The following is a 13588-nucleotide window of genomic DNA, read 5'->3' on the forward strand; positions in this document are numbered from 1 at the left end:
AACAAGAGCAGTTTTCCTTCTAAAGGGAAAAGGAGCAATGGATGTTCAAATGAAAGCCTTAAGACTTTACATTTAAAATGTTTTAATTATTTCTCCTTTTTCTGTATCTTCAATAAAAGATAAAGGATTTTTAATGGTGTTTGCGTCACGGTACTAAGCAGGCTGAGGTCTCTGTAAACCAAATCCCAAACTTTGTTTAACCCTGTTTAACGTTGGACAGGGACAGGATCATATTAACACTTTTGGCTTTTCAGGCCCATTGATTCCATCTCAATATAACAGACCCGTCCACATGCCATTACTACCTCTGCAGGAACTATTTTAGTGCATTTGACATGGTTCCTGAATCCTATCTGAACGGAATGCATAAGACAGAATGGGCTTTGACTACTTCTATAGATCTAGTACGTACTGAGGAGAATTGGTTACTCACCCATATCCACCCCTAAAAAAAGGGTAGAAAACATTTGGAATTGGAGTAATCTCACTGTATGAAATATGTTGTAGTCCTGCTCTGCCTTAGAATACCCTTTTAAAACCTCTCCCACTACACCTCATTTTGTTCTAGTACAAGACAGAGCTTTTTTGGTTTTAGTGTTATTCATTCTCCCTTGACGCAATTAGGTGTCATTTTGTCCCCACCTACACAGATTTACAAGCAACCTTAGAGCCTAAAAAAATTTTTTTAGAAACTGATCTGACTAGAAATATGGTACGGGGATAGAGGGAGCTTCAGTAACCTGAGAATTCAGTATTTTATCTAACAACTGAAAGATTAAAGTATTAAGAGATGACATTCATGATGAATGGGAGGCCAAACTGGAAGCCAAACCAACTTCCAATTTCTTATTTTGTAATATATGAATACATACACACGCTCCTTAGAATCCGAGAGCATATTTCGAAATAGCAGACTTCTAATAGGAGCCTACATGATATATATTCCATTTCACATTTGGTGAAATCTTTTCATGTTTTTACACACGCGCCTAGGTCCATTCACATGGCTTCAAATTCCCACTTACTACCTCCATTACACCTTTATCTTGCAAGTTTTTAATTTGAATATCAATATCCAACAAATGTATGTGCTTTACAGTTTGTAAAACTGCAGGTTTTTTTACAAAAAGCAAAGTAATTTAATATTTTCTTTTCATCGGTTCTCTCCTCAGTTTAGCTTGAATTCTTGACTCAATCCAATAGGCTACTTAATCCATTCAATTCTTGTGTTCTTTATGTAAATGCTATTTTTTGCCGTCATCTGCAAAAATGAAAATCCAGACATACCTTTGCTTCATAAAGGAGAGGTCCATGAAAACACAGCACTCGTTCACCTGGAAAAATTTGCAAATAGCCATCTGATTAGACATATTGATGAACAATACTGCATACGAAGACATGCATTTTACAAAAAAAACACAGGAAACCAAATGCCATTAAGAGTGCTGTGCCAAGAGACTGTCCAGTGGCAGCATATTACCTACACATGTCAAGCTAGAAAGCAATCCAAAGGTGGTCATAACTTCAAAAAGCACCTGCTTATGAAATGGAAGATGAGTGGAGGGTTAGCTCAAGGCTCTCTGCACCACCAATCCCCATGCTGGGGATGAGCAAACGGGTTGCCTGCTGAGCAGCCTCACAGGGGTGCCTATGTATCCCCTGTGCTCTGCAAGAAGGACTTCTGTGCAACCCCTGCACAGGCTGGCACTGAAGGCCACACTGTATGGAATATCTTGGGCTGCCCCAGATATCTGTTGATGCAGATACATAATGGATGCAAATGGCACAAAGCCCTCTCTCTATTCCAGCCCACAGCCTGGGGCAACAGCTGTGAGGGAGTGGCACAGCAGCCCTATACCCAGGTTCTGAGCTGGATTTTACCTGCCTAGCCTCTCTGCATTCTAACTGGATAGAGTTCTATTACGCTGGCTTTACATGAGTGGACTGAATTTCAACCTGAATGTACAAGCAGTAAATAGCACAGCAGAAACAGGTCAGTCTTGTTGCAACAGAGTTAAATTCTTTTAGAGTGCTCGGTTTCATTTTGTTTTGAGAAAGGGAACACGATTCTCTCTTTTCAAGCCAACCTACTGTCTCATTTTAAAATTATGGTGCAAAAGCAGCCTAGTATTTAAATAAGAGTTTTCCTTTTCCTGGAGGAAACTCAGCACCTGACATTTCTATTGCAAAAAATAAACTAAAGAAAACTAGATATAATGACATCAAGTTCTCCCCCTCTCCAAAGGAGCCAAAAAAAGAGTATATCTGAACGAGGGCACGGGGGAAGGGGGAAGAAGAGGCTCTTTCACTTTTGAACAGATTGTTTTTACAATCAGGATTTCAGCTGCTATAAGATCCCTATTGTGCAGTTGTTTACAAAGTGGAAGTCTCATTTATTTAACATAAGATCTCAGAGGGCAGATGTTTCCTCCTGTACAGTACTCCCTTGTAATAAAGGTCACACCCTTCACATTGGTGACCAGTTCTGCATACCAAAATAATTAAGCTGTACCAATAACTTACAGGGTTACAGTCCACTACTGAGTACCCGACATTCCCTTCCTTTTGCAAGGCGGCCATTTCTAGCTTTGTCTGTCATTCCTTATTCTATGCCTACAGAGTAAGCTGAGTTTTAATAATCCTTTAACTGCATCAGATATTTAGTGATCAATTTACTAAACCACTTTTCCAATTAATACTTTATTCCCAGATTCAATATAGTGGTACAATAAAATAGATTTGGAGAGTTCACTGTAAATGCTAATCAGAGGGATTTCATGCTCACAGTGGGTCAGAAAAAAGATTCACTTACATGAGAGCAAATTCAAGATAACAACTTTGTACAGAAACTGTTTTAAGAAAAAAATCCGTATGAAAGTGGCTTGCTGAGACTGGTTTGACATTTTTAGACACCAGCTTAAAAAATATTTTCCATAGAGGAAGTACCCACTTTGAAGTCTATTGTGTATTTTTATTAAAATGTGTTTTCCATTATGAATATTTAATCTTAAAACCATCTTTAATATTTAATCTTAAAACCATCTTTACTCAGCATGCAAAACAGCTATTTACAAATTATGACTATACTATTTCACCTCTATTTTGCACGGTTTGTTAACACTACTAGAAAACAAGCCTTGTTTACCTGTTCTTAAAAATGAAGATTTTGCCTGTGTTTAAGAGGCGTTAGGCTCTTTACAGAAATAGAGACCAAGAACATTCTGTGGCATTATGACTGCAAGACACCCAGTACGGAGAAATCAGAAAGGCTGACAAACCTTCTCCCCCACCACCACACTTCACACTCAAACAATAGGAAGAAATTTACAATAGTCTTCCCTAACACTAATTTAGATCAAAATAATTCCAAATCATATCTGTACAGTATATAGACACACAAGGTGCACTACAGTGAGACCCCACCTTTATTTATTCAGTTCTCATTAAAAAAACAAAACCAAAGCCATTTTTGAATGGAGCCGTTTTTTGGCCAGGCATGCTTTACCAATGTTCTTGAATGCCAAACTATGCCAAGTGGTTTTGTTGCTTAGTAATGCTGCTCCTAGTTTCTAAGCTAGAGCTGGTCAGTCCATGCTGCTGTCCCGAGCTTGCAAGTTCTTCTGCCCACATGGCACAATCTTGGCTTCCATTGGGCTCCAGATAAGCCCCCCCCAAAAAAAGACAAAAAACCACACCTTGCAGGATTGGGGCTTAAATGCTTAATGCTACATTAATTTCACATGTGGAAGGTCTCATGTAGTCCATGGGATTCTAATATATACATTAACGACCTGATCCAACACCAAGTGAAGTCTTTCCATTGACTTCAATGGGGTTTCAATAAATTGCCAGTTGCTGGATCAAGATCCAGAATGGACAAGATATAATGCAAAAGACAACTTTGCAAGATAAGTCTGCTTTTTAAAAATAAGTAAGTAAATACTACTAAATCCAGGGAAAATTTTTAAAGATCACTTGGTGTCAGCTTTTCTGAAGCTAAAATAAAAATGTGGCATATTATATATTACACCAGAAATTCACATCATCAGCATTTATGATACTTCTCTTTCCTATATGAATACATCTTAATCTGTGCATTTAAAAAAAAACCACCAAATATCAAAAAAATCTCTCATTTTCTTAAATCGTAGTGAATCCATTATAAAAAGCTAAAAGAACTCTCCCCTCTCGCCATCCCCACCCAAACATTCCCAATAGGATTCCTTCTACAGATAAACTAGAGCAGGGGTTCTCAAACTTCATTGCACTGCGACCACCTGACAACAAAAATTACTACACAAGCCCAGGAGGGAGGACCAAACCCTGAGCCCACCCAAGCCCCACAGGGGGCGAAAGGGATTTCAGCCCTGGGCAGGTGTCCTGTAACCTGAGCCTTGGGCTTCAGCCCCAGGCCACAACAAGTCTAAGCCAGCCTTGGTGACCCCATTAAAACGGGGTCACAACCCACAGTTTGAGAACCACTGAACTAATTAAAGGATATATTTGAGTAAGCCACCAACCTTAAAAGGGACACTCAATGCAAAAAAGCATACCTAGTAAACTGGTAATATACCTGGTTTCAGAGTAGCAGCCGCGTTAGTCTGTATTCACAAAAAGAAAAGGAGAACTTGTGGCACCTTAGAGACTAACCAATTTATTTCAGTTAATCTCTAAGGTGCCACAAGTACTACTTTTCTTTTTGGTAATATACCTGTTTATCAATTTCTTAGATTACAAGTGAAAATATTTTTTTTTACATCAAATCTGTCACTATTTATGTTCTGTTTACTAATAGGCCATCCTCAGCACAGAGTGAAGATCAGTTAAGTTGATTTAATTTTAGATTCCTAGTGCTGTAATGTTTGTGGTTTAGGCACCACAGGGAAAAGTTTGTTGAAGTAAATGTTTTCCGTTGACTTTATTTCCTTTTGGGCTGTGAACATGTTTATTTTGATCTCAGGCCTCCTAAAAATGAAGTTTTTTAAAATTTAATTTGAGCCAAATTTAAGTTGATGGTGCTCTTCAACTGTGAAATCATCTCACTTCCTTCTGTGAAGTTTCACTGAAGTAGTTATATAAGGTTTTGCACGCCATCCAATCTGATGTTAGTGGAATGATTATAACATAAATCCCACCGCACAGACAATGAAATTCCGGAGTTTTGCATAATTTCCATACTAGATACTGAAGTTTTCTATGCAGTGTTGATGAGGGATTAAACACTTTTTTAGAGCCGAGGTGGCCAAACTGCGGCTCATGAGCCATATGCAGCTCTTCTATTGTTAAAGTGTGGCTCACAAGCCCCCCACCTTCTCTGCCTACCAGGCTGGGAGTGGGGGAGCTCAGGACCTCTGTCTTGCAGTGGGATCGTGGGGTAGGGGCTTCTGTCCAGCAGGGAGGCGGGGTCTTGGGGCTTCATCCCTGCAGGGCACACCTGCCAGGACTTGAGGCTTCAGCCCCACTCCTGCTGAAGCCCCAAGCCCTGGCTCCTAGCAAGCGTGCCCCAGCTCTCAAAACTTCTGAAGATTTGTTGTATGCTGTTCCTGTCGGCTTGTAGTCCATCTTTGTGTGGAATGGAGGTGTGGAGGGCTTCTACATCCATAGTGGCCAGGATGGTGTTTTCAGAAAGATCACCAATGGATTGTAGTTTCCTCAGGAAGTCAATGGTGTCTCGAAGATAGCTGGGAGTGCTGGTAGCGTAGGGCCTGAGGAGGGAGTCTACATAGCCAGACAATCGTGCTGTCAGGGTGCCAATGCCCGAGATGATGGGGCATCCAGGATTTCCAGGTTTATGGATCTTGGGTAAAAGAATACCCCAGATCGGGTGTCTGTGCGGATTTGTTCTTGTGCTTTTTCAGGGAGTTTCTTGAGCAAATGCTGTAGTTTCTTTTGGTAACCCTCAGTGGGATCAGAGGGTAATGGCTTGTAGAAAGTGCTGTTGGAGAGCTGCCTAGCAGCCTCTTGTTCATATTCCGACCTATTCATGATGGTGACAGCGCCTCCTTTGTCAGCCTTTTTGATTATGTCGTCAGACTTGTTTCTGAGGCTGTGGATAGCAATGTGTTCTGCACGGCCGAGGTTATGGGGCAAGTGATGCTGCTTTTCCACAATTTCAGCCAGTGCACGTCAGCGGAAACACTCTATGTACAAATCCAGTGTTGTTTCAACCTTCAGGAGGAGTCCACCCAGAATCCTCCTTTATGTAGTCTTGGTAGGAACGTCTCTGTGGGTTAGTATGTTGTTCAGAGGTGTGTTGAAAATATTCCTTGAGTCGGAGGTGTCGAAAATAGGATTCTAGGTCACCACAGAACTGTGTCCTGTTCGTGGGGGTGGAGGGGCAGAAGGAAAGGCCCCGAGATAGGACAGATTCATTCAAAAACCAGTTGGAGAACATTTCAATCTCTTTGGTCACTCGATTACAGACTTAAAAGGTGCAATTCTTCAACAAAAGAAACTTCAAAAACAGACTCCAACGAGAGACTGCTGAATTGGAATTAATTTGCAAACTGGATACAATTAACTTAAGCTTGAATAGAGACTGGGAGTGGATGGGTCATTACACAAAGTAAACTATTTCCCCATGTTTATTCCCCCCCTCCTCCCCCCACTGTTCCTCAGACGTTTTTGTCAACTGCTGGAAATGGCCCACCTTGATTATCACTGCAAAACGTTCCCCCTGCTCTCCTGCTGGTAATAGCTCACCTTAAGTGATCACTCTTGTTACAGTGTGTATGGTAACACCCATTGTTTCATGTTCTCTGTGCATATAAATCTCCCCACTTGTATTTTCCACTGAATGCATCTGATGAAGTGAGCTGTAGCTCACAAAAGCTTATGCTCAAATAAATTGGTTAGTCTCTAAGGTGCCACAAGTCCTCCTTTTCTTTTTGCGAATACAGACTAACACGGCTGCTACTCTGAAACCTATATCGTTATTGGTTTTTCCAAAGTTACTGTTATTAACTGGCCAGGTTATGTTTCTTTTGCAATAGCTCTAAGGATAGACTTCAGTGTTGTACAAAATTCATCTCTGAAGCCAACAAAGCTTAATATACCCCTACAGTTGTCATTTGTCTATTCTAAAACCACCACCTATTTTTAAACCAGATTTTATGGAGTAAGTTGAATCTTTCAATGAAATGTGTATGTCATGTTTCAGCCCAATGAGAATTAAGGCCTGGTCTACACTACAGAGATAAGCTGCCATGCATCGAGCTATGTTGACTTAACTACGCAAGTGTCTACACTAAAATTTTGCTCCGACAACATAATTGTCCTGCTACACCGACTTAACTCCACCTCCATGAAAGGCATAGAGCCAATGTTGATATAGTTACCTCAATGCAATGTCAGTGTAGACACTGTGTTGCTTATATTGACTATTACTGGCTTTCAGAAGCCATCACACAATGCCCCACACTGACGGTACAATCAGTAAAGCGCTCCTGGTGAGGCTGCACACTGACGTAAGTTAGGTTGACTTAATTTTGTAGTCTAGACATGCCCTAAATATTAAATTAAACTGGGGGTCTGTTATGAACAGAGGCAACCATAGCTATAGCAGTGTTGCAAGTCACCACAATAATCAGCACACGGGATTTTACAATATCCTTAAGCCATACTTAAAAAAAAAACCATGTCATAAGGCAAGATTCAAGATCCCTAATTGGGCTATCTTATAAAAATATTTTAAGTAACAAAGTAAACATACTTCTCAACCTCAAGAAGGGAAAATCTTGACAGTCCTACTAAAAAAATCTTTCAATGGCTTAAATGCCCACCGATGTCCATGGGAGTGCTTTGATACACACCTATGAGAAAAACAAAAATCAAGCATATTTTGAGTAAAGGAAAAAGTCCAGAATCTCACAGGTGAGCTGAGAGAGTGTTGAGAAGTATGAAAAAACTAAACAGCCATTTCCTAACCCTTTCTCTGATCCAGGGAGTATTAACATCCTAAAGGTCCTCTGTGTCCTCAGGTACTAGAACAGAATGGAGCCCAAATCTTGGCTAGCTAAAGGTCTCATTGAAGGATTGCCAAGGAGCTGCAAGCGCTCTGTAAGATGGAGTACACATACTGCACCTACCCCTCCTTTTACCAGAAAGGGGTAGCTGGAGGAGACTGCTTCCAGCAGGAAACCGTCCACCTTGAGCTAGGGTGCAAGGCCACTCAGATTCATCATCACCTGCCAGGATGGGTCATCACTGGCCTTGGAGGCTGCATTTCAGCCCCACAGTCCACAAATCGCTAGTTTCAGATACACAGTGCGTACAGAAAAGGAGGACTTGTGGCACCTTAGAGACTAACCAATTTATTTGAGCATAAGTTTTAGTGAGCTGTAGCTCACGAAAGCTCATGCTCAAATAAACTGGTTAGTTTCTAAGGTGCCACAAGTCCTCCTTTTCTTTTTGCGAATACAGACTAACAGGGCTGCTCCGCTGAAACCTGTCACAGTGCATACAAGTGGTACAAAGCACAGAGCGATAGAGTGAATTCCCCTACAAAAACTGCAGCAGTTGGTTGGGTTTTGTTTTGTTTTTTTAAGAGAACCATCATTTCCTTTTACCCCCCCCCCCCCGGCCCCGCAGAGTTAGCAAAAATAAACTGCAGCCAGAAGACTAAAAAGGCCCTTCCCCAGAGCAGACACGCCCCACAGCTTTGTGCAATACTACAGCATGGATTGGCCACAGGATCAGCTCTGCTTGCCTCCCCATCCCCCGGACACCCCTCCCCCCATAGCCCAGCCGGCCTCTCCCTGCACCCCTCCCTGCACCCCCCCGACCCCCCCCATAGCCCAGCCGGCCTCTCCCTGCACCCCCCCCATAGCCCAGCCGGCCTCTCCCTGCACCCCCCCCGACCCCCCCCATAGCCCAGCCGGCCTCTCCCTGCACCCCCCCGACCCCCCCCATAGCCCAGCCGGCCTCTCCCTGCACCCCCCCCCATAGCCCAGCCGGCCTCTCCCTGCACCCCCCCGACCCCCCCCCATAGCCCAGCCGGCCTCTCCCTGCACCCCCCCGACCCACTCCCCCCATAGCCCAGCCGGCCTCTCCCTGCACCCCCCCCATAGCCCAGCCGGCCTCTCCCTGCACCCCCCCCCATAGCCCAGCCGGCCTCTCCCTGCACCCCCCCGACCCCCCCCATAGCCCAGCCGGCCTCTCCCTGCACCCCCCCGACCCCCCCCATAGCCCAGCCGGCCTCTCCCTGCACCCCCCCATAGCCCAGCCGGCCTCTCCCTGCACCCCCCCGACCCCCCCCATAGCCCAGCCGGCCTCTCCCTGCACCCCCCCGACCCACCCCCCCCATAGCCCAGCCGGCCTCTCCCTGAACCCCCCCCATAGCCCAGCCGGCCTCTCCCTGCACCCCCCCCATAGCCCAGCCGGCCTCTCCCTGCACCCCCCCCCATAGCCCAGCCGGCCTCTCCCTGCACCCCCCCCCATAGCCCAGCCGGCCTCTCCCTGCACCCCCCCGACCCACCCCCCCCATAGCCCAGCCGGCCTCTCCCTGCACTTCCCCAGCCCCACACAGCCCCTCCATCACCCACAGCCCCCTGCCCCGTCCCCCCATAGCCCAGCCGGCCTCCCGCTGTAGCCCCCGCCCCCCAGCACACACAGGTCTCCGGGCCCCCCCCCCGGGGAGCCGTGGCCCCGGCCCGCACTCACCCTCCTGGAATTTGGGCTTGGGGTCCTGCTTGGGCGCCATTTATAAGTGACTCTCCCTCCTCCCCACCCCGCCCCTCCCAGCGGGGCCTCGCCCGCTCCGCCGCATTATAGCGGCCAGCCCCGCGCATGCGCCGCCGCCGCCGCCCGAGGCATGCTGGGATTTGTAGTCCCGTGCCAGCTCCGCCGTGCCCCCTTTCCTCGCCCTGCCGACCGGGGCCGGGAGCCTCGCCCGCTGCCCTGGCACGCTGCGCACGAGGGGCCCTGCACGGTGCCTGGCCGCGGACTGCCGCGAGACCCGGCGCGGGGGTTGTTCCGGGCGAGCCGGGGCCCTGCGCTCCGCGGGTCAGGCTGAAACCTGGTGCACTGGCTGAGAGAGGAAAAAGGAAAGCTCGCGCCCAACGTGGGGCTCGAACCCACGACCCTGGGATTAAGAGTCCCATGCTCTACCGACTGAGCTAGCCGGGCGCTGCAGGGAGGCTACTGGGCTTTGCTGCGGATCCTGCCTTGCCCACCTCCGCCGGTTTGCAGCGTGCGTCCCGTGGACTTGGAGAGGGCTGGGGCAGGGTCCCCGGGGTGCTGCGCTGGGCCGGGCCCGCGCCTTTGTCCGAGGGCGATGCAAAGCCGGGGCCCTCCCGTGGCTGGCCGCGAGCTGCGGGGCCGGGGCCGGGGTTCTCACGGGATGGTGCCGCCCTTCCCGGGCAGCGCCGTTCCCACGGCCCCTGCGGAGGGGGGAGGGGTGTCAGGATCGTGCCCCCACCCGGTCATCTCTCAGCGGCTCGGGCCAACACATCGCGCTGCTCAGCTCTCCCAGGCTGTCGTTGCCAACGCCAAAGCACCCGCGCCCCAATCCCGCGGGCTGCTCCGTGGCCTGGGCAGCTCCAGCCCCCAAGCTGCTTCACCCGGCGCGACCGACGCGGCTTTCCCCTTACCCGCCTCCTCGAACCCGTGCACGCTGCGAGCCCCGCTGTGCACCGGCAGGATGCAAGAAACTGAGGCTCCCCTGCTCCCCCCCCGGAGTGATTCAGACGCTCCCGCTGCCTGCACCGCCCTAGCAGAGCTCGGCTTCAGGGCCTGAAGCGTTCCCCGCCTCAGAGGCGAAAATCCCAGCCCTGCCTCAGAAACCGCAGAGTTTAGTTCATACTCAATCGTGAGAAATTGCAAATTAGGCCCAAACTTGTGTGTTCACCCTGTGTGTCCCTTTGCTCCCAAAATACGTCTGCGCTTCTGCTTTTGTGACTAGTTTTACATTCATTGGACCAAAAGGAGTATTCGGATCTCTAACGTGGGGTGAGCTATGATCACATTTTTCATGTATTAACCAGCACCAGGTTGAGATCAGTTGGACAGTAAGATGGAGGGGCCAGGGGACTGGGCTTGACCGTTCACAAGCACACAATTCTGTGGCTGTCAAGTCCACACCAATGGGTTAGTGAATACAGTGTATGTGCCCACCCCTCCACCAAACACGATTGTTTAAAGGTTGCCAGACTTGCAATCCTGGGGGGACTTTAACTTGTTGGTGCTCTCTAACATTGAGCCTCTTCACCCAGGTGCATGTTATGTGCTTCATATTTTAAATATTTCCAATAAACGGACGGAAGAACCCAATGCACAGCTACAGACTAGGGACCGAATGGCTAGGCAGCAGTTCTGCGGAAAAGGACCTAGGGGTGACAGTGGACAAGAAGCTGGATATGAGTCAGCAGTGTGCCCTTGTTGCCAAGAAGGCCAATGGCATTTTGGGATGTATAAGTAGGGGCATAGCGAGCAGATCGAGGGACGTGATCATTCCCCTCTATTCGACATTGGTGAGGCCTCATCTGGAGTACTGTGTCCAGTTTTGGGCCCCACACTTCAAGAAGGATGTGGATAAATTGGAGAGAGTCCAGCGAAGGGCAACAAAAATTACTAGGGGACTGGAACACATGAGTTATGAGGAGAGGCTGAGGGAGCTGGGATTGTTTAGCCTGCAGAAGAGAAGAATGAGGGGGGATTTGATAGCTGCTTTCAACTACCTGAAAGGGGGTTCCAGAGAGGATGGCTCTAGACTGTTCTCAGTGGTAGCAGATGACAGAACGAGGAGTAATGGTCTCAAGTTGCAGTGGGGGAGGTTTAGATTGGATATTAGGAAAAACTTTTTCACTAAGAGGGTGGTGAAACACTGGAATGCGTTACCTAGGGAGGTGGTAGAATCTCCTTCCTTAGAGGTTTTTAAGGTCAGGCTTGACAAAGCCCTGGCTGGGATGATTTAACTGGGAATTGGTCCTGCTTCGAGCAGGGGGTTGGACTAGATGACCTTCTGGGGTCCCTTCCAACCCTGATATTCTATGATTCTATGAAACATTAAAAAAAATGAAGCCAAAATGTAAATACCTTAAGAGATGAAGTATTCAGGTGTTGCTGGCTGCAGGGGCCAGAGTCGTGGTAGCGGTGTGCAGGTTGTACCCTGGGTACACACCTTCCAGTTGTGCTAGATAACATCTCACTGGGAAAACTTCCTCTTCCCCCTGCCCGTAGTCAGCTACTCAGCCCATTTTGAGGGACCACCTTAAACACAGAGCTAACCTGCTCCTGCTGCCCAGAGAGCCCGGGGATGACACAGTATACAAAGACTAATGAACCTAGTAAAAAAGTCAGTTCCAGCAGTGAATTGAAGATAGCAGCTCTGGAGGAAAGGGAGACGTCTTTCTCCCTGTCTGCCCTGTGGAATGCTGGGCTCCAGGCTGAGCCTCCCTGCAGGGCTCCTCTCCCATCACCGCAAAAGCCTTCACCAAGGAACTGGAACCCAGCCAGCCAAATAACTGGTGCTTTATACCTCCATTAGGAAGAATATAAATAGCTTATGCATGTAAAAGCTAAAGAGGCATAGCAGAGCGTTTGTTTTTTATTTGTGTTCTAGGGCTGAGAAATCTAAGAATTTGTACTGGAATTCATTCAGACCGGTATGTTCTGAATGGCCGGCAGCCAGTGCTTTTGTTTATAGCAGCGTATGTTGGTCCACTTGTCAGACAGCCATTCCCCATTCCAACTAATCCCGTACCTAGGGCCCTACCAAATTCACAGCCATGAAAAGCATGGCATGGACTGGGAAATGTGGTCTTTTGTGCACAGATTTCACAGGGGAGACCAGCATTTCTCAAACGGGGATCCTGACCCAAAAAGGGGTTGGGGGGTCGCAAGGTTATTTTGGGGGGGTTGCGGTATTGCCATCCTCACTTCTGCGCTGCCTTCAGAGCTGGGCGACCGGAGAGCAGCAGCTGTTGGCCGGGTGCCCAGCTCTGAAGGCGGTGCCCTGCCCGCAGCAGCACTGAAGTAAGGGTGGCAACACCATACCATGCCATCCTTACTTCTGCGCTGCTACTGAAGGCAGCTCGGCCTTCACAGCTGGGTTCCTGGCCAGCAGCTGCCGCTCTCCGGCCACCCAGCTCTGAACGTAGCAGCGCCCCCAGCAGCAGTGAAGAAGTAAGGGTGGCGATACCACAACCCCCCTACAATAACCTTGCGACCCTCCAACAGCTCCTTTTGGGTCAGGATCCCGACAACTACAACACCGTGAAATTTCAGATTTAAATAGCTGAAATAATGACATTTAAGGTTTTTTAAATCCTATGACTGTGAAATTGACCAAAATGGGGCCATGAATTTGGTAGGGCCCTACCCATACCCTTTCACCATGCAGCGCACCTCCACAAATTAGGAGAAATCCATCCCCTGCAGAGAGCCAGGGCAAGGTATAAGTGGTGCCTAGCCCTTGTTCTGTTCTTTTGCAGAGGACTGAATCTTGTCTTATTGTAATTTATGATTGGGTAGCCCCCAGTGGTAGGGGGCAGGGCTCAGCAACCCTGGTACTGTCTTCTAGTTTATGTCCTATGTTCCTAACGCGCATGCTTCAGGGTTTCAGCCAACCACTGGCAGGGGTCAGGAAGGG

General features: G+C 47.8%; 1 protein-coding gene and 1 non-coding gene across 5 annotated transcripts in view; both read right to left on the reverse strand.

Moving 5' to 3' along the window:
* MORF4L1 (mortality factor 4 like 1) overlaps positions 1-9742 on the reverse strand; it is a 41255-nt gene extending 31513 nt beyond the window's left edge. For all 4 annotated transcript variants that reach the window (XM_073304522.1, XM_073304521.1, XM_073304520.1 and 1 more), the window contains exons 1-2: positions 9661-9742; positions 1288-1334 (exon numbers count right to left, since the gene is read on the reverse strand). In XM_073304522.1, the coding sequence (XP_073160623.1) occupies positions 1288-1334; positions 9661-9700 (87 nt within the window). In that variant the 5' untranslated portion in view covers positions 9701-9742. The remainder of the gene's footprint in view (positions 1-1287; positions 1335-9660) is intronic.
* A 310-nt stretch (positions 9743-10052) lies between these two features.
* On the reverse strand, positions 10053-10125 carry TRNAK-CUU (transfer RNA lysine (anticodon CUU)). The gene has a single exon. It is a non-coding gene; the product is annotated as a tRNA-Lys (tRNA).
* Positions 10126-13588: the final 3463 nt, after the last annotated feature.

Source organism: Lepidochelys kempii, chromosome 10 (genome assembly GCF_965140285.1).
Source record: "Lepidochelys kempii isolate rLepKem1 chromosome 10, rLepKem1.hap1, whole genome shotgun sequence".
Classification (NCBI taxonomy): Eukaryota; Metazoa; Chordata; order Testudines; family Cheloniidae; genus Lepidochelys; species Lepidochelys kempii.